Source organism: Myxine glutinosa, chromosome 1 (genome assembly GCF_964187855.1).
Source record: "Myxine glutinosa chromosome 1, kmMyxGlut1.1, whole genome shotgun sequence".
In the NCBI taxonomy this organism is placed as follows: Eukaryota; Metazoa; Chordata; class Myxini; order Myxiniformes; family Myxinidae; genus Myxine; species Myxine glutinosa.
The window spans coordinates 170617163-170639779 of NC_136261.1; the positions used below are offsets into that span (position 1 = coordinate 170617163).

General features: G+C 47.4%; 1 protein-coding gene across 6 annotated transcripts in view; it reads right to left on the minus strand.

The window, feature by feature from the left end:
• Positions 1 to 22125, minus strand: part of LOC137416475 (glycogen synthase kinase-3 beta) — a 172198-nt gene extending 150073 nt beyond the window's left edge. Inside the window, exon 1 of one of the 6 annotated variants that reach the window (XM_068102081.2) lies at positions 21365 to 22125. In XM_068102081.2, the coding sequence (XP_067958182.1) occupies positions 21365 to 21470 (106 nt within the window). In that variant the 5' untranslated portion in view covers positions 21471 to 22125. The remainder of the gene's footprint in view (positions 1 to 21364) is intronic. The other 5 variants (XM_068102080.2, XM_068102082.2, XM_078779939.1 and 2 more) reach the window with 5 other exon arrangements.
• Between the last annotated feature and the right edge of the window lie 492 nt (positions 22126 to 22617).

Genomic DNA, 22617 nt, shown 5'->3' on the forward strand with positions numbered 1-22617 from the left:
GCGTGAGCTCGCTAAACGCCGCCATAAGCCACGAGGTGAGGCCCGGAAAAAGTGGGCGGAGTGCCAGGGAGAAGGTGTCTCCTTCTCAGAAGGTGTCTCCTTCTTAACCCCACGTGTCTCCTTCTCAGAAGGTGTCTCCTTCTTAAACCCTCGTGTCTTCTTCTCATTCTCAGGTGTCTCCTTCTTAACCCCACGTCACCCAGCCGTCAGGGCGGGGCTGGTAAGCGATCACCAGCCAACCAGGGCTGAAGTGACATCGCCTGACAGGCGTGGCTTTTGGGCTCGCGGAGCGATCGCTGGCTGCATTATAAAAGCGAGCGCACAAAGCCCTTTCACAGGACTTATTGGGAGAGCGCACATTTGACAGGACTTGTTGGAAGCGCGCTTGGTAAACGGACTACTGTGATTTTGGAGAACTTACAGCGAAAGCGTGTGCTGACAGGACTTGTTGGGAGAGCGCACATTTAAGAGGACTTATTGGGAGAGCGCACATTCAACAGGACTGATGAGAAGAGCGTTCGTTAAGGAGGACTTTAAGGAAGCGCGCTTGTGAAAGAGGACTTATTGGGAGAGCGCACATTTAAGAGAACTGTCCAGGACTGCTGCGATTTGGAGGACGGTGCGGAGAGGACAGGACTTGCACAATTGGCGCTTGCATACAGGACATTGGAGAGGGGGCATTTGGCGCGATTCGTGCAAATATTATGTACGCCGCCAGGATACCAGCCTCCCCCCCCCCCCCCCCCCCCCCCCCGTGATATAATTGTACGTTCACGTTACACTGTGAAGAGCTGCCTGCCGGGTTTTCCATCGCCTGGACCGGAGCCAGACTGGAGCCTGGACGCACTGGTGACCAACAACCTACCATCTCAGCAATCCCCGTGTGAGTGTCTGTGTGTGTGAGACGGGCCCGTTTGTCCAGGGAATAAGATAAGACTGTAATTAAGCCTGCCCTGTGTGCTTTTCCTTCCTCTTCCTTTCTTGTACCTCCTTTCGTTTCCTCTTCTTTCTGTACATTTGTTAATAAATTGCCTTGTTCTTTCTGGTTTCCTCTTATCCGATCGCATCAGTCTTTTATCTAATTGGGTAAGCGTGGCACGATTAGGAACCGCTAGAATCGGGTCTAGTCCTTGTTAATGGCCCGAATCGCGGCTCGTTTCGCTCGGCGTGTCCACTAACGCCGTGGTTCGGGCGGGAGTTATTTCCTTGCTTCACGGTCGGTGTTAGTAATTAGGTATGAGGATTAAGTCGACCAATAACCCGATTTAATACCGACCGGAGGGAACGTTATAACTTCCAGGACTCGCGTCGGCCAGATAAGAGGACAAGAGGATCCCCCCCCCCCCCCCCCACCCCTTGATAAGGGGAGAGCCGACGTCGAGATCCGTAACAGTATTAATATTTTTTTTGTAATAACATTAATATTATGATATTATATGTAGTGTTGTTGCTACCCTTGCCAGTGGAGAGGGTATTGCATTTGAGTCCGTTTGTCTGTTTGTCCGCACAGAATAAATATGATTTTCTCTGCAACCGTTGGTCCGATTGACAGGAAATTTTCACCAAAAGTGAAACTCCACGTGCAGAATTTTTTATGATAAGCATGACGTCATAGGTCACGTGGTTCGGCCGCCATCTTGGAAAAACCTAAAAACCTTGCACCTCTATATCGCCGAAAGCGATGAATAGAAAAAATTGAGACATGGCTCATTGTAAAGAACTCTCGATGGGGAATAAAATATGTTAATGATGATGTCATAGGTGCCTCCATTATGACGTCATAATTCGACATGTACAAAATTTCATCCGATCAAGATGAAATGTCTTGAGCATAATCAAGGAATAAATTAGTTCAGAAAAAAAAATAATGATGACGTCATCGGTCACGTGGTTCGGCCACCATATTTGTTTTCACAAAAAAGCCTCAAAAACCACTGAAAATATATTCTGGCGAGGGTTTGCAATCTCTGATTGCTCTTTTTCTTGTTACTTTTGTAATGAGAAGTGGCTTTGGAAAAACGCCACGATAAAGCCATCTTAACATGGATATACACCTCAACACGCAACCCCATTGGTGGGGAAAGCCCCCTTAGGGTAGAGGGGGGAGAAGTTAAATCACGACAACCTCCATCACGTGACCTTTAGTCTGACTGTCAAATTTGATTGTGATTGGATAAGTGACGATTGAATGTATCACGGTCAAAATCGTCAGATGGAGGACAGAACGAACCACCTTTAGAGGCCATTTTTCCCCGCAGAGCAGGGGTTGGCCTTTTTCGGGCACCGTGGTCCCCTTTTTGAAGCAATGTTTTATGGCCGGATGCCCTTCCTGCCGCCAACCTTGTGAGTCGCCTCTTGCGACACACAGGGAATTACCAGTGAACTGGTACTCAATTTGCCGACCTCGGAAGGATAAGAGGCTGAGTCAACCCCCCTGGCGTTAATTCAGCGATAGATGGAGGACAGACATACACTAAATTACGTATTTTAGTATGATTATTTATTTTGTAATCAATGACACACAGACACCAACACACACATGCACACTTAATGACACACGCACACTTAATGACGCACACACATGTGCACAATGACGCACGCACATGATCACAATGACGCACATGATCACAATGACGCACGCACATGATCACAATGACGCACGCACATGATCACAATGACACGCACACACATTATCACAATGACGCACGCACATGATCACAATGACGAACGCACATGATCACAATGACGCACGCACAAGATCACAATGACGCACGCACATGATCACAATGACGCACGCACATGATCACAATGACACGCACACACATTATCACAATGACGCACGCACATGATCACAATGACGCATGCACATGATCACAATGACGCACGCACATGATCACAATGACGCACGCACATGATCACAATGACGCACGCACATGATCACAATGACGCACGCACATCATCACAATGTGGCACGCACATGATCACAATGACGCATGCACATCACAATGACGCACGCACATGATCACAATGATGCACGCACATGATCACAATGACGCACGCACATGATCACAATGACGCACGCACATGATCACAATGACACGCACACATGATCACAATGACACACACACACACATGATCACAATGGCGAACGCACATGATCACAATGACGCACACACATGATCACAATGACGCACACATATGATCACATTGACGCAGGCACATGATCACAATGGCGCACGCACATGATCACAATGACGCACGCACATGATCACAATGACGCACGCACATGATCACAATGACGCACGCACATGATCACAATGACGCACGCACGTGATCACAATGACGCACACACATGATCACCATGATCACAATGATGCACGCACTTGATCACAATGACGCACGCACATGATCACAATGATGCACGCACATGATCAAAATGATGCACGCACATGATCACAATGACGCACGCACATGATCACAATGATGCACGCACGCACATGATCACAATGATGCACGCACGCACATGATCACAATGACTCACGCACATGATCACAATGATGCACGCACATGATCACAATGACGCACGCACATGAGCACAATGACGCACGCACATGAGCACAATGATGCACGCACATGAGCACAATGACGCACGCACATGAGAACAATGACGCACACACATGATCACAATGACGGTCGAACATGATCACAATGATGCACGCACATGATCACAATGATGCACGAACATGATCACAATGATGCAGGCACATGAGCACAATGATGCACGCACATGATCACAATGACGCACGCACATGATCACAATGACGCACGCACATGATCACAATGACGCACACACAAGATCACAATGAGACGCGATCACAATGACGCATGCACATGATCACAATGACGCACGCACATGATCACAATGAGACGCAATCACAATGAGACGCGATCACAATGACGCACACACATGATCACAATGATGCACGCACATGATCACAATGACGCACGCACACGATCACAATGACGCACACACATGAGCACAATGACGCACACACACGATCACAATGACGCACGCAAATGATCACAATGACGCACGCACATGATCACAATGAGACGCGATCACAATGAGACGCAATCACAATGAGACGCGATCACAATGACGCACGCACACAATCACAGTGACGCACGCACACGATCACAATGACGCACACACACGATCACAATGACGCACACACATGATCACAATGACACACACACATGATCACAATGACACACGCACATGATCACAATGGCGCACGCACATGATCACAATGGCGCACACACATGATCACAATGACGCACGCACATGACCACAACGACGCACGCACATGATGACAATGACGCACGCACATGACAATGACGCACGCACATGATGACAATGACGCACGCACATGATGACAATGACGCACGCACATGACGCACAGACGCACGCACATGATCACAAGAAGACGCGATCACAATGAGACGCGATTACAATGACGCATGCACATGACCCCAATGATGCACGCACATGATCACAATGAGACGCGATCACAATGAGACGCGATCACAATGACGCACGCACATGATCACAATGACCCACGCACACAATCACAATGACGCACGGACACGATCACAATGGCACACACATGATCACAATGGCACACAAATGATCACAATGGCGCACGCACATGATCACAATGACGCACACACATGATCACAATGATGCACACACATGATCACAATGATGCACACACATGATCACAATGACGCACACACATGATCACAATGACGCGCACACATGATCACAATGACGCACACACATGATCACAATGACGCACGCACATGATCACAATGACGCACGCACATGATCACAATGACAGATGCACATGAGCACAATGATGCACGCACATGAGCAAAATGACGCACGCACATGATCACAATGATGCACACACATGATCACAATGATGCACGCACATGATTACAATGATGCACGCACATTAGTACAATGATGCAGACATATTAGCACAATGACGCACGCACATGATCACAATGATGCACGCACATGATCAAATGATGCACAATGATGCACATGATCACCTGATCACAATGATGTACGCACATGATCACAATGATGCACGCACATGATCACAATGATGCACACACATGATCACAATGATGCACGCACATGATCACAATGATGCACGCACATGTGCACAATGATGCACACACATGAGCACAATGATGCACACACATAAGCACAATGATGCACACACATGAGCACAATGTGAATGATGCACGCAAATGTGCACAATGATGCACACACGCACAATGACGCACGCACATTATCACAATGACCCACGCACATGATCACAATGACGCACGCACTTGATCACAATGATGCACGCACATGATCACAATGATGCATGCACATGATCACAATGATGCATGCACATGATCACAATGAAGCACGCACATGACCACAATGACGCACGCACATGATCACAATGACGCACGAACATGATCACAATGACGCACGCCCATGATCACAATGACGCACGCCCATGATCACAATGACGCACGCACATGATCACAATGACGCACACACATGACGCACATGATCACAATGATGCACACACATGATCACAATGATGCACGCACATGATCACAATGATGCATGCACACGATCACAATGAAGCACGCACATGATCACAATGAAGCACGCACATGACCACAATGACGCACGCACATGATCACAATGACGCACGCACATGATCACAATGATGCACGCCCATGATCACAATGACGCACGCCCATGATCACAATGACGCACGCACATGATCACAATGACGCACACACATGACGCACATGATCACAATGATGCACACACATGATCACAATGATGCACGCACATGATCACAATGATGCATGCACACGATCACAATGAAGCACGCACATGACCACAATGAAGCACGCACATGACCACAATGACGCACGCACATGATCACAATGATGCACGCACTTGATCACAATGGCGCACACACATGATCACAATGACGCACGCACATGATCCCAATGACGCACGCACATGATCACAATGATGGACACACACACATGATCACAATGATGGACACACGCACATGATCACAATGACTGACGCACATGATCAAAATGACGCACGCATATGATCACAATGACGCACGCACATGATCACAATGACGCACACACATGATCACAATGACGCACGCACATGATCACAATGACGCACACACATGATCACAAAGATGCACGCACATGATCACAATGACGCACGCACATGATCACAATGACGCACGCACATGATCACAATGCCGCACGCACATGATCACAATGATGCACGCACATGATCACAATGACACACGCACGTGATCACAATGACAGATACACATGAGCACAATGATGCACGCACGTGAGCACAATAACACACGCCCATGATCACAATGACGCACACACATGATCACAACGATGCACGCACATGATCACAATGACGCACGCACATGCTCACAATGACGCACACACATGATCACAATTACGCACGCACATGATCACAATGATGCACGCACATGATCACAATGATGCACGCACATTAGCACAATGATGCAGACATATTATCACAATAACGCACGCACAAGAATCACAATGATGCACGCACATGATCAAATGATGCACAATGATGCACATGATCATCTGATCACAATGATGTATGCACATGATCACAATGATGCACGCACATGATCACAATGATGCACACACATGATCACAATGATGCACGCACAATGATGCACACACATGAGCACAATGATGCACACACATGAGCACAATGTGAATGATGCAAGCAAATGTGCACAATGATGCACACACGCACAATGACGCACGCACATTATCACAATGACCCACGCACATGATCACAATGATGCACGCACATGATCACAATGATGCACGCACATGATCACAATGATGCATGCACATGATCACAATGAAGCACGCACATGACCACAATGACGCAAGCACATGATCACAATGACGCACGCACATGATCACAATGACGCACACCCATGATCACAATGATGCACGCACATGATCACAATGACGCACGCACATGACGCACATGATCACAATGATGCACACACATGATCACAATGATGCACACACATGATCACAATGATGCATGCACATGATCACAATGAAGCACGCACATGACCACAATGAAGCACGCACATGACCACAATGACGCACGCACATGATCACAATGATGCCCGCACTTGATCACAATGGCGCACACACATGATCACAATGGCGCACGCACATGATCACAATGACGCACGCACATGATCACAATGATGCACACACATTATCACAATGATGCACGCACCTGATCACAATGCCGTACGCACATCATCACAATGTGGCACGCACATGATCACAATGACGCATGCACATCACAATGACGCACGCACATGATCACAATGATGCACGCACATGATCACAATGACGCACGCACATGATCACAATGACGCACGCACATGATCACAATGACACGCACACATGATCACAATGACACACACACACACATGATCACAATGGCGAACGCACATGATCACAATGACGCACACACATGATCACAATGACGCACACATATGATCACATTGACGCAGGCACATGATCACAATGGCGCACGCACATGATCACAATGACGCACGCACATGATCACAATGACGCACGCACATGATCACAATGACGCACGCACATGATCACAATGACGCACGCACGTGATCACAATGACGCACACACATGATCACCATGATCACAATGATGCACGCACTTGATCACAATGACGCACGCACATGATCACAATGATGCACGCACATGATCAAAATGATGCACGCACATGATCACAATGACGCACGCACATGATCACAATGATGCACGCACGCACATGATCACAATGATGCACGCACGCACATGATCACAATGACTCACGCACATGATCACAATGATGCACGCACATGATCACAATGACGCACGCACATGAGCACAATGACGCACGCACATGAGCACAATGATGCACGCACATGAGCACAATGACGCACGCACATGAGAACAATGACGCACACACATGATCACAATGACGGTCGAACATGATCACAATGATGCACGCACATGATCACAATGATGCACGAACATGATCACAATGATGCAGGCACATGAGCACAATGATGCACGCACATGATCACAATGACGCACGCACATGATCACAATGACGCACGCACATGATCACAATGACGCACACACAAGATCACAATGAGACGCGATCACAATGACGCATGCACATGATCACAATGACGCACGCACATGATCACAATGAGACGCAATCACAATGAGACGCGATCACAATGACGCACACACATGATCACAATGATGCACGCACATGATCACAATGACGCACGCACACGATCACAATGACGCACACACATGAGCACAATGACGCACACACACGATCACAATGACGCACGCAAATGATCACAATGACGCACGCACATGATCACAATGAGACGCGATCACAATGAGACGCAATCACAATGAGACGCGATCACAATGACGCACGCACACAATCACAGTGACGCACGCACACGATCACAATGACGCACACACACGATCACAATGACGCACACACATGATCACAATGACACACACACATGATCACAATGACACACGCACATGATCACAATGGCGCACGCACATGATCACAATGGCGCACACACATGATCACAATGACGCACGCACATGACCACAACGACGCACGCACATGATGACAATGACGCACGCACATGACAATGACGCACGCACATGATGACAATGACGCACGCACATGATGACAATGACGCACGCACATGACGCACAGACGCACGCACATGATCACAAGAAGACGCGATCACAATGAGACGCGATTACAATGACGCATGCACATGACCCCAATGATGCACGCACATGATCACAATGAGACGCGATCACAATGAGACGCGATCACAATGACGCACGCACATGATCACAATGACCCACGCACACAATCACAATGACGCACGGACACGATCACAATGGCACACACATGATCACAATGGCACACAAATGATCACAATGGCGCACGCACATGATCACAATGACGCACACACATGATCACAATGATGCACACACATGATCACAATGATGCACACACATGATCACAATGACGCACACACATGATCACAATGACGCGCACACATGATCACAATGACGCACACACATGATCACAATGACGCACGCACATGATCACAATGACGCACGCACATGATCACAATGACAGATGCACATGAGCACAATGATGCACGCACATGAGCAAAATGACGCACGCACATGATCACAATGATGCACACACATGATCACAATGATGCACGCACATGATTACAATGATGCACGCACATTAGTACAATGATGCAGACATATTAGCACAATGACGCACGCACATGATCACAATGATGCACGCACATGATCAAATGATGCACAATGATGCACATGATCACCTGATCACAATGATGTACGCACATGATCACAATGATGCACGCACATGATCACAATGATGCACACACATGATCACAATGATGCACGCACATGATCACAATGATGCACGCACATGTGCACAATGATGCACACACATGAGCACAATGATGCACACACATAAGCACAATGATGCACACACATGAGCACAATGTGAATGATGCACGCAAATGTGCACAATGATGCACACACGCACAATGACGCACGCACATTATCACAATGACCCACGCACATGATCACAATGACGCACGCACTTGATCACAATGATGCACGCACATGATCACAATGATGCATGCACATGATCACAATGATGCATGCACATGATCACAATGAAGCACGCACATGACCACAATGACGCACGCACATGATCACAATGACGCACGAACATGATCACAATGACGCACGCCCATGATCACAATGACGCACGCCCATGATCACAATGACGCACGCACATGATCACAATGACGCACACACATGACGCACATGATCACAATGATGCACACACATGATCACAATGATGCACGCACATGATCACAATGATGCATGCACACGATCACAATGAAGCACGCACATGATCACAATGAAGCACGCACATGACCACAATGACGCACGCACATGATCACAATGACGCACGCACATGATCACAATGATGCACGCCCATGATCACAATGACGCACGCCCATGATCACAATGACGCACGCACATGATCACAATGACGCACACACATGACGCACATGATCACAATGATGCACACACATGATCACAATGATGCACGCACATGATCACAATGATGCATGCACACGATCACAATGAAGCACGCACATGACCACAATGAAGCACGCACATGACCACAATGACGCACGCACATGATCACAATGATGCACGCACTTGATCACAATGGCGCACACACATGATCACAATGACGCACGCACATGATCCCAATGACGCACGCACATGATCACAATGATGGACACACACACATGATCACAATGATGGACACACGCACATGATCACAATGACTGACGCACATGATCAAAATGACGCACGCATATGATCACAATGACGCACGCACATGATCACAATGACGCACACACATGATCACAATGACGCACGCACATGATCACAATGACGCACACACATGATCACAAAGATGCACGCACATGATCACAATGACGCACGCACATGATCACAATGACGCACGCACATGATCACAATGCCGCACGCACATGATCACAATGATGCACGCACATGATCACAATGACACACGCACGTGATCACAATGACAGATACACATGAGCACAATGATGCACGCACGTGAGCACAATAACACACGCCCATGATCACAATGACGCACACACATGATCACAACGATGCACGCACATGATCACAATGACGCACGCACATGCTCACAATGACGCACACACATGATCACAATTACGCACGCACATGATCACAATGATGCACGCACATGATCACAATGATGCACGCACATTAGCACAATGATGCAGACATATTATCACAATAACGCACGCACAAGAATCACAATGATGCACGCACATGATCAAATGATGCACAATGATGCACATGATCATCTGATCACAATGATGTATGCACATGATCACAATGATGCACGCACATGATCACAATGATGCACACACATGATCACAATGATGCACGCACAATGATGCACACACATGAGCACAATGATGCACACACATGAGCACAATGTGAATGATGCAAGCAAATGTGCACAATGATGCACACACGCACAATGACGCACGCACATTATCACAATGACCCACGCACATGATCACAATGATGCACGCACATGATCACAATGATGCACGCACATGATCACAATGATGCATGCACATGATCACAATGAAGCACGCACATGACCACAATGACGCAAGCACATGATCACAATGACGCACGCACATGATCACAATGACGCACACCCATGATCACAATGATGCACGCACATGATCACAATGACGCACGCACATGACGCACATGATCACAATGATGCACACACATGATCACAATGATGCACACACATGATCACAATGATGCATGCACATGATCACAATGAAGCACGCACATGACCACAATGAAGCACGCACATGACCACAATGACGCACGCACATGATCACAATGATGCCCGCACTTGATCACAATGGCGCACACACATGATCACAATGGCGCACGCACATGATCACAATGACGCACGCACATGATCACAATGATGGACACACGCACATGATCACAATTATGGACACACGCACATGATCACAATGACTGACGCACATGATCACAATGACGCACGCACCTGATCACAATGCCGTACGCACATGATCACAATGATGCACACACATGATCACAATGATGCACACACATTATCACAATGATGCACGCACATGTGCACAATGATGCACACACATGAGCACAATGATGCACGCACATGATCACAAAGATGCACGCACATGATCACAATGACGCACGCACATGATCACAATGACACAAGCACATGATCACAATGATGCACACACATGATCACAATGACACACGCACATGATCACAATGACGCACGCACATGATCACAATGACGCACGCACATGATCACAATGACGCACGCATGTGATCACAATGACAGATACACATGAGCACAATGATGCACGCACATGATCACAATGACGCACGCACATGATCACAATGACAGATACACATGAGCACAATGATGCACGCACGTGAGCACAATCTCACACGCACATGATCACAATGACGCACACTCATGATCACAATGATGCACGCACATGATCACAATGATGCACGCACATGATCACGATGGCGCACGCACATGATCACGATGGCGCACGCACATGCTCACGATGACGCACGCACATGATCACAATTACGCACGCACATGATCACAATGACAGATGCACATGAGCACAATGATGCACGCACATGATCACAATGATGCACGCACCTGATCACAATGATGCACGCACATGATCACAATGATGCACGCACATGATCACAATGATGCACGCACATGATCACAATGACGCACGCACCTGATCACAATGCCGTACGCACATGATCACAATGATGCACGCACATGATCACAATGATGCACACACATGATCACAATGATGCACACACATGATCACAATGATGCACGCACATGTGCACAATGATGCACACACATGAGCACAATGATCACAATGACGCACGCACATGATCACAATGACACAAGCACATGATCACAATGACGCACACACATGATCACAATGACGCACATACATGATCACAATGATGCACACACATGATCACAATGATGCACGCACATGATCACAATGACGCACGCACATGATCACAATGACGCACACACGTGATCACAATGACAGATACACATGAGCACAATGATGCACGCACATGATCACAATGACGCACGCACATGATCACAATGACAGATACACATGAGCACAATGATGCACGCACGTGAGCACAATCTCACACGCACATGATCACAATGACTCACACACATTATCACAATGATGCACGCACATTATCACAATGATGCACGCACATGATCACAATGATGGCCGCACATGATCACAATGGTGCACGCACATGCTCACGATGATGCACGCACATGATCACAATTACGCACGCACATGATCACAATGACAGATGCACATGAGCACAATGATGCACGCACATGAGCACAATGATGCACGCACATGATCACAATGATGCACGCACATGATCACAATGATGCACGCACATTAGCACAATGATGCACGCACATGATCACAATGATGCACGCACATGATCACAATGATGCACGCACATGATCACAATGATGCACGCACATGATCACAATGATGCACGCACATGTGCACAAGGATGCACACACATGAGCACAATGATGCACACACATGAGCACAATGATGCACGCACATGTGCACAATGATGCACAGACGCACAATGACGCACATACATGATCACAATGACGCACGCACATGATCACAATGATGCACGCACATGATCACAATGATGCACGCACATGATCACAATGATGCACGCACATGATCACAATGACGCACGCACATGATCACAATGACGCACGCACATGATCACAATGATGCATGCACGTGATCACAATGACGCACACACATGATCACAATGATGCACGCACATGATCCCAATGATGCACGCACATGATCAAAATGATGCACGCACATAATCACAATGATGCACGCACATAATCACAATGACGCATGCACGTGATCACAATGACGCACACACATGATCACAATGATGCACGCACATGATCACAATGACGCACGCACATGATCATAATGACGCAAGCACATGATCAAAATGACGCACGCACATGATCACAATGACGCAGGCACATTATCACAATGACACACGCACATGATCACAATGACGCACACACATGATCACAATGATGCACGCACATGATCACAATGATGCACGAACATGATCACAATGACGCACGCACGTGATCACAATGACGCAAACACATGATCACAATGACGCACGCACATGATCACAATGATGCACGCACATGATCACAATGACGCACGCACATGATCACAATGACAGATACACATGAGCACAATGACGCACGCACATGATCACAATGACGCAAACACATGATCACAATGATGCACGCACATGATCACAATGATGCAGGCACATGATCACGAGGACGCACACACATTATCACAATGATGCACGCACATGATCACAATGACGCACGCACATGATCACAATGACAGATACACATGAGCACAATGACGCACGCACATGATCACAATGACAGATACACATGAGCACAATGACGCACGCACATGATCACAATGATGCACGCACATGATCACAATGACGCACGCACATGATCACAATGACGCACACACGTGATCACAATGACGCACGCACATGATCACAATGACGTACGCACATGATCACAATGACGCAGGCACATGATCACAATGACGCAGGCACATGATCACAATGACGCAGGCACATGATCACAATGACGCACGCACATGATCACAATGACGCACGCACATGATCACAATGACGCACGCACATGATCACAATGACGCACGCACATGATCACAATGACGCACGCACATGATCACAATGACGCACGCACATGATCACAATGACGCACGCTCATGATCACAATGATGCACGCACATGATCACAATGACCCACACACATGATCATCATGATCACAATGATGCACGCACTTGATCACGATTCGAGCACACACATGATCCCAATGATGCACGCACATGATCACAATGATGCACACACATGATCACAATGATGCACGCACATGATCACAATGATGCACGCACATTATCACAATGATGCACGCACATGATCACAAAATGACGCACGCACATGATCACAATGACGCACGCACATGATCACAATAACAGATACACATGAGCACAATGGCGCACGCACATGATCACAATGACGCATGCACATGATCACAATGACGCACGCACATGATCCCAATGATGCACGCACATGATCACAATGACGCATGCACATGATCACAATGATGCACACACATGATCCCAATGACGCACACACATGATCACAATGATGCACGCACATGATAACAATGAGGCACGCACATGATCACAATGACGCACACACATGATCACAATGATCACAATGATGCACGCACATAATCACAATGACGCATGCACATGATCACAATGACACACACACATGATCACAATGATGCACGCACATGATCCCAATGATGCACGCACATGATCACAATGACGCACGCACATAATCACAATGACGCACGCACATGATCACAATGACGCACGCACATGATCCTAATGATGCACGCACATGATCACAATGATGCACGCATATGATCACAATGACGCACGCACATGATCACAATGACGCACACACATGATCACAATGACGCACGCACATGATCACAATTATGCACGCTCATGATCACAATGAGGCACGCACATGATCACAATGATGCACGCACATGATCACAATGACGCACGCACATGATCACAATGACGCACGCACATGATCACAATGACGCACGCACATGATCACAATGACGCACGCACATGATCATAATGACGCACGCACATGATCACAATGAAGCACGCACATGATCACAATGACACACGCACATGATCACAATGACGCACACACATGATCACAATGACGCACACATGATCACCATGATGCATGCACATGATCACAATGACGCACACACATGATCACCATGATCAAAATGATGCACGCACATGATCACAATGACGCATGCACATGATCTCAATGATGCACGCACATGATCACAATGGCGCACGCACATGATCACAATGGCACACGCACATGATCACAATGGCGCACGTACATGATCACAATGGCGCACACACATGATCACAATGATGCACGCACATGATCTCAATGATGCACGCACATGATCACAATGGCGCACGCACATGATCACAATGGCGCACGCACATGATCACAATGGCGCACACACATGATCACAATGGCGCACACACATGATCACAATGGCGCACGCACATGATCACAATGGCGCACGTACATGATCACAATGGCGCACACACATGATCACAATGATGCACACACATGATCACAATGATGCACACACATGATCACAATGATGCACGCACATGATCTCAATGATGCACGCACATGATCACAATGGTGCACGCACATGATCACAATGGCGCACGCACATGATCACAATGGCGCACGTACATGATCACAATGGCGCACACACATGATCACAATGATGCACACACATGATCACAATGATGCACGCACATGATCACAATGATGCACGCACATGATCTCAATGATGCACGCACATGATCACAATGGCGCACGCACATGATCACAATGGCGCACGTACATGATCACAATGGCGCACACACATGATCACAATGACGCACACACATGATCACAATCACACACACACATGATCACAATGACGCAGGCACATGATCACAATGATGCGCGCACATGATCACAATGACACACGCAATGATCACAATGACGCACGCACATGATCACAATGACGCACGCACATGATCACAATGATGCACGCACATGATCCCAATGATGCACGCACATGATCACAATGACGCACACACATGATCACAATGATGCACGCACATGATCACAATGATGCACGCACATGATCACAATGATGCACGCACATTATCACAAAATGACGCACGCACATGATCACAATGACGCACGCACATGATCACAATGACAGATACACATGAGCACAATGGCGCACGCACATGATCACAATGACGCACGCACATGATCACAATGACGCACGCACATGATCACAATGACGCATGCACATGATCACAATGACGCACGCACATGATCACAATGACGCACGCACATGATCACAATGACGCAGGCACATGATCACAATGACGCACGCACATGATCACAATGACGCACGCACATTATCACAATGACGCACACATGATCAGAATGATGCACGCACATGATCACAATGATGCACGCACAATCACAATGATGCATGCACATGATCACAATGATGCACGCACATGATCACAATGATGCACGCACATGATCACAATGATGCACGCACATGATCACAATGACGCACGCACATGATCACAATGACGCAAGCACATGATCACAATGACGCACGCACACGATCACAATGACGCACGCACACGATCACAATGACGCACGCACATGATCACAATGACGCACGCACATGATCACAATGACGCACGCACATGATCACAATGGCGCACGCACATGATCACAATGACGCACGCACATGATCACAATGACGCAGGCACATGATCACAATGATGCTCGCACATGATCACAATGACGCAGGCACATGATCACAATGACGAACGCATAAGATCACAATGACGCATGCACATGATCACAATGACGCACACACGTGATCACAATGATCACAATGATGTACGCACATGATCACAATGATGCACGTACATGATCACAATGATGCACGCACATGATCACAATGATGCACGTACATGATCACAATGATGCACGCACATGAGCACAATGATGCACGCACATGAGCACAATGATGCACACACATGTGCACAATGATGCAGACATGCACAATGACGCACGCACATGATCACAATGACACACGCACATGATCACAATGAGGCACAAACATGATCACCATGATCACAATGATGCACGCACATGATCACAATGATGCACGCACATGATCACAATGACGCACACACATGATCACCATGATCACAATGACACACACACATGACCACCATGATCACAATGATGCACGCACATGATCACAATAACGCACGCACATGATCACAATGACGCACGCACATGATCACAATGACGCACGCACATTATCACAATGACGCACGCACATGATCACAATGACGCACGCACATGATCACAATGACGAACGCACATGATCACAATGACGCACGCACATGATCACAATGACGCACGCACATGATCACAATGACGCACGCACATGATCATAATGACGCACGCACATGATCATAATGACGCACGCACATGATCACAATGACGCACGCACATGATCACAATGACGCACGCACATGATCACAATGACGCACGCACATGACCACAATGACGCACGCACATGATCACAATGACGCACGCACATGATCACAATGACGCACGCACATGATCACAATGACGCACGCACATGATCACAATGACGCACGCACATGATCACAATGACGCACGCACATTATCACAATGACGCACGCACATTATCACAATGACACACACACACATGACCACCATGATCACAATGATGCACGCACTTCATCACGATGGCACACACACATGATCACAATGACGCACGCACATGATCACAATGACGCACGCACATGATCACAATGACGCCGCACATGATCACAATGATGCACGCACATGATCCCAATGATGCACGCACATGATCACAATGACGCATGCACATGATCACAATGATGCACACACATGATCCCAATGACGCACACACATTATCACAATGATGCACGCACATGATAACAATGATGCACGCACATGATCACAATGACGCGCACACATGATCACAATGATGCACGCACATAATCACAATGACGCATGCACGTGATCACAATGACGCACACACATGATCACAATGATGCACGCACATGATCCCAATGATGCACGCACATGATCACAATGACGCACGCACATGATCACAATGACGCATGCACGTGATCACAATGACGCACACACATGATCACAATGATGCACGCACATGATCCCAATGATGCACGCACATGATCACAATGATGCACGCATATGATCACAATGACGCACGCACATGATCACAATGACGCACACACATGATCACAATGATGCACGCACATGATCACAATTATGCACGCTCATGATCACAATGAGGCACGCACATGATCACAATGATGCACGCACATGATCACAATGACGCACGCACATGATCACAATGACGCACGCACATGATCACAATGACGCACGCACATGATCACAATGACACACGCACATGATCACAATGACGCACACACATGATCACAATGACGCACACATGATCACCATGATGCATGCACATGATCACAATGACGCACACACATGATCACCATGATCAAAATGATGCACGCACATGATCACAATGATGCATGCACATGATCACAATGATGCACACACATGATCACAATGATGCACACACATGATCACAATGACGCACACACATGATCACAATCACACACACACATGATCACAATGACGCAGGCACATGATCACAATGATGCGCGCACATGATCACAATGACACACGCACATGATCACAATGACGCACGCACATGATCACAATGACGCACGCACATGATCACAATGACGCACGCACATGATCACAATGACGCACGCACATGATCACAATGACAGATACACATGATCACAATGGCGCACGCACATGATCACAATGACGCACGCACATGATCACAATGATGCACGCACATGATCACAATGATGCACGCACATGATCACAATGACGCAGGCACATGATCACAATGATGCACGCACATGATCACAATGATGCAGGCACATGATCACAATGATGCACGCACATGATCACAATGACGCAGGCACATGATCACAATGATGCACGCACATGATCACAATGATGCACGCACATGATCACAATGACGCACGCCCAAGGTCACAATGACGCACGCACTATATCACAATGATGCACACACGTACAATGACAATGACACACACACACACACACACACACACACACACACACACACACACACACACACACACACACACACACACACACACACACACACACACACACACACACACACACACTATTCAGGAACGGACAGTCTAAAAATACATGTATGGGGCGAGGGGTGAGAAACTGCTGGTAAGAATGAGAGGCTGAGTCTATTTTAATGCAATTGTTCAATGTTGAAATGCTCACAAGGATGCATTGTTCAGCATCGAGCAGCAAATAAACAGCTTTCTTTTTTTCCGAAACGTACGTTGTAAACATTTTGTGACGAATCAAACTCAATGGTAAATTGTCTATCTACGGTCTGAAAATACAGGAAGGAGCTGAAGAGTCGTTCCATTCCTTCAAGCAATGTTGTGTCCAAATTTGCATGTTCATGTGAAAATGAACATTTTACATTTCACTTTCAACTTCCAGACCATGGAATGGAAAAGTTTTATTTTCAGGCTCCTTTAAATCTCCGGTTATGACTGAGCTTCAGCTTTTCAACATCAACTACTCATCATACCTATAAATAGCTTTTGCCAGACAAAGTTTCTCTGTACGTACCTATCGATATCCACAGTAGCACAAACTTATGACACATCTCCAGGCACACGCAGGTTCGATGATGAAACGAATGCCAAACACAAAGAAGAAGCTAGGACCGAATAGATCGGGATGAAGTTGATCGTGACGTCAGACGGCATGCGGAGTGGCACCCAGGACAGCAGGTGGGTGGATAGGTGGGCACAATGGTGGAATACGAGTACCTACAAACACCAAATCACGTGATCGACAAAGCAAAGGTGGTTCGAGTACCTGACCCCAATGGGACCCTCCTTCACGAGATTATTTAAAACATAGTGACGTGATGCTCATGGAGGAGCTTGTCCACATATCACGTGCAGGACAAAGAATGTCAAGACGTCAGTGAGTGCACGTTCACACGATTTGGGGCATTCGCAGACAACGGATGGACATCGGACACGGGATGTGAACGGATGGGTTTCCTGGAAGTGGAGCTCGGGGTAGCAGGTCGAGCCATTGAACAAGTGCAGCAACCCTCACGTGAGAGCCACCGCGTACATCGTACCCGTGACGTCATCACAAATGGGACAGAAACGTACTCCTTCGAGCACAGGTCAATGGTCATCGACACACTCACACAGGTACAAAGTACGCGCACACGTACGGCAGCAGTTACACGACGTATAGCCACGACTCGCGTCGTCACACCTCGGGCAGTACATGTCACAATGGTGGTACACGTCGTTATAACGGGGAATGTATGTGCTTTACATTAGGTGCTCAAACTCACGGCTGACTTTGAAATTCCCCAGCAGAGAGGCCGATCCCCCAGACTGCCCCGCCGCCCGGTTCGGCCCTTCGGCGAAAGACGACGTCCTAGGCCGGCTGCTACTCATGGCGAGGAAACGAATGGTAGGAAAAAAAACGGGGAAAGTGAGGGAAGAAGGGGAGAGGGATAGAGGGGGGAAGGGAAAAGGGGGGAAGAGGGACGGGAAAGAACCAGCAAGAGAAAGAGGGATAAAAAAAAAGAAGATGGGGTGTCAAGCTGCTAGGCTGTGCTAGGTTAGATAGGCCTCATCGCCGCCTCGGACGCTCCGCAGGTTCTTTTTTTCCCTCTCTTTCCTCCTTCTTCGCCCGCACTCTCCTGCGCATCCGTCTCTCCGATGTTTTCCCCTCTTCACTTTGAGTGGTTCACTCTTTGTCTCTCCCCACCCTGGTTGCGAAGCGAGCGGCCCCAGACTGCGGCCGCTACCGGGGGACGAATGGCGTTGGGCGGGGAGAGCAGGGAAGACGGGAGGGAGCGACGAGCTCGATACCACTAGAAAAGGTGACGAGGAAGAGGTGGGATGAAGACGACACGAAGACGGCATCGACGGTAGACGAAAAGTGTTTTGCGGAAAGAAAAAAAGAAGATAATAAAATGGGGACGACGTTGGTAGTTGAGGGAAGATTTAATACGTGGTGGTGGTTGACAGGAAGAGGAGGGAATTGTGGTGAACAGGAAAAGGCAAATGGGAAGCAGTGGTTCATGTGAGGTAAAGGAGTAGAAGGTAAATGATGAGACAACGGTCGAGGAGCTCGCTGACGAGATTTGGGGTGGCGGGAGTGGAGACAGTATTCAGTAATAGAAGAAGAAGAAGAAGAAGAAGAGGAGGAGGTCTCCACAAGACAAATCAACTCCGGACCACCACTCGTAAGGAGCGGTCTTGAGTTCCAACACCGGTCTTGAGGAAGACCCTTTGCATAGTAAAAACGTCGTCACAAAAACATAGGCACGGTCACGTGGTTTAAGGCGAAAGGTCAATGGTCGCTACAAATGAAGACCATTGATGGAGGTGTTTGTTTCCTGAGCCGCTCGAGCTGGAGCTTCAGACGTTTTTAGCTCAAAAGTGAAAAAAGAATCTCCAGCAATGGGAATATGTTCGAGAAACAGACATAATAACAGGGAGATGGACACAGTTATTTATTAATATTAATATACAGCCAAATTATCTCGGACAAGTCGAGGCTCAACAAACTGCTCATGTCGTTAAAATGCTCTCC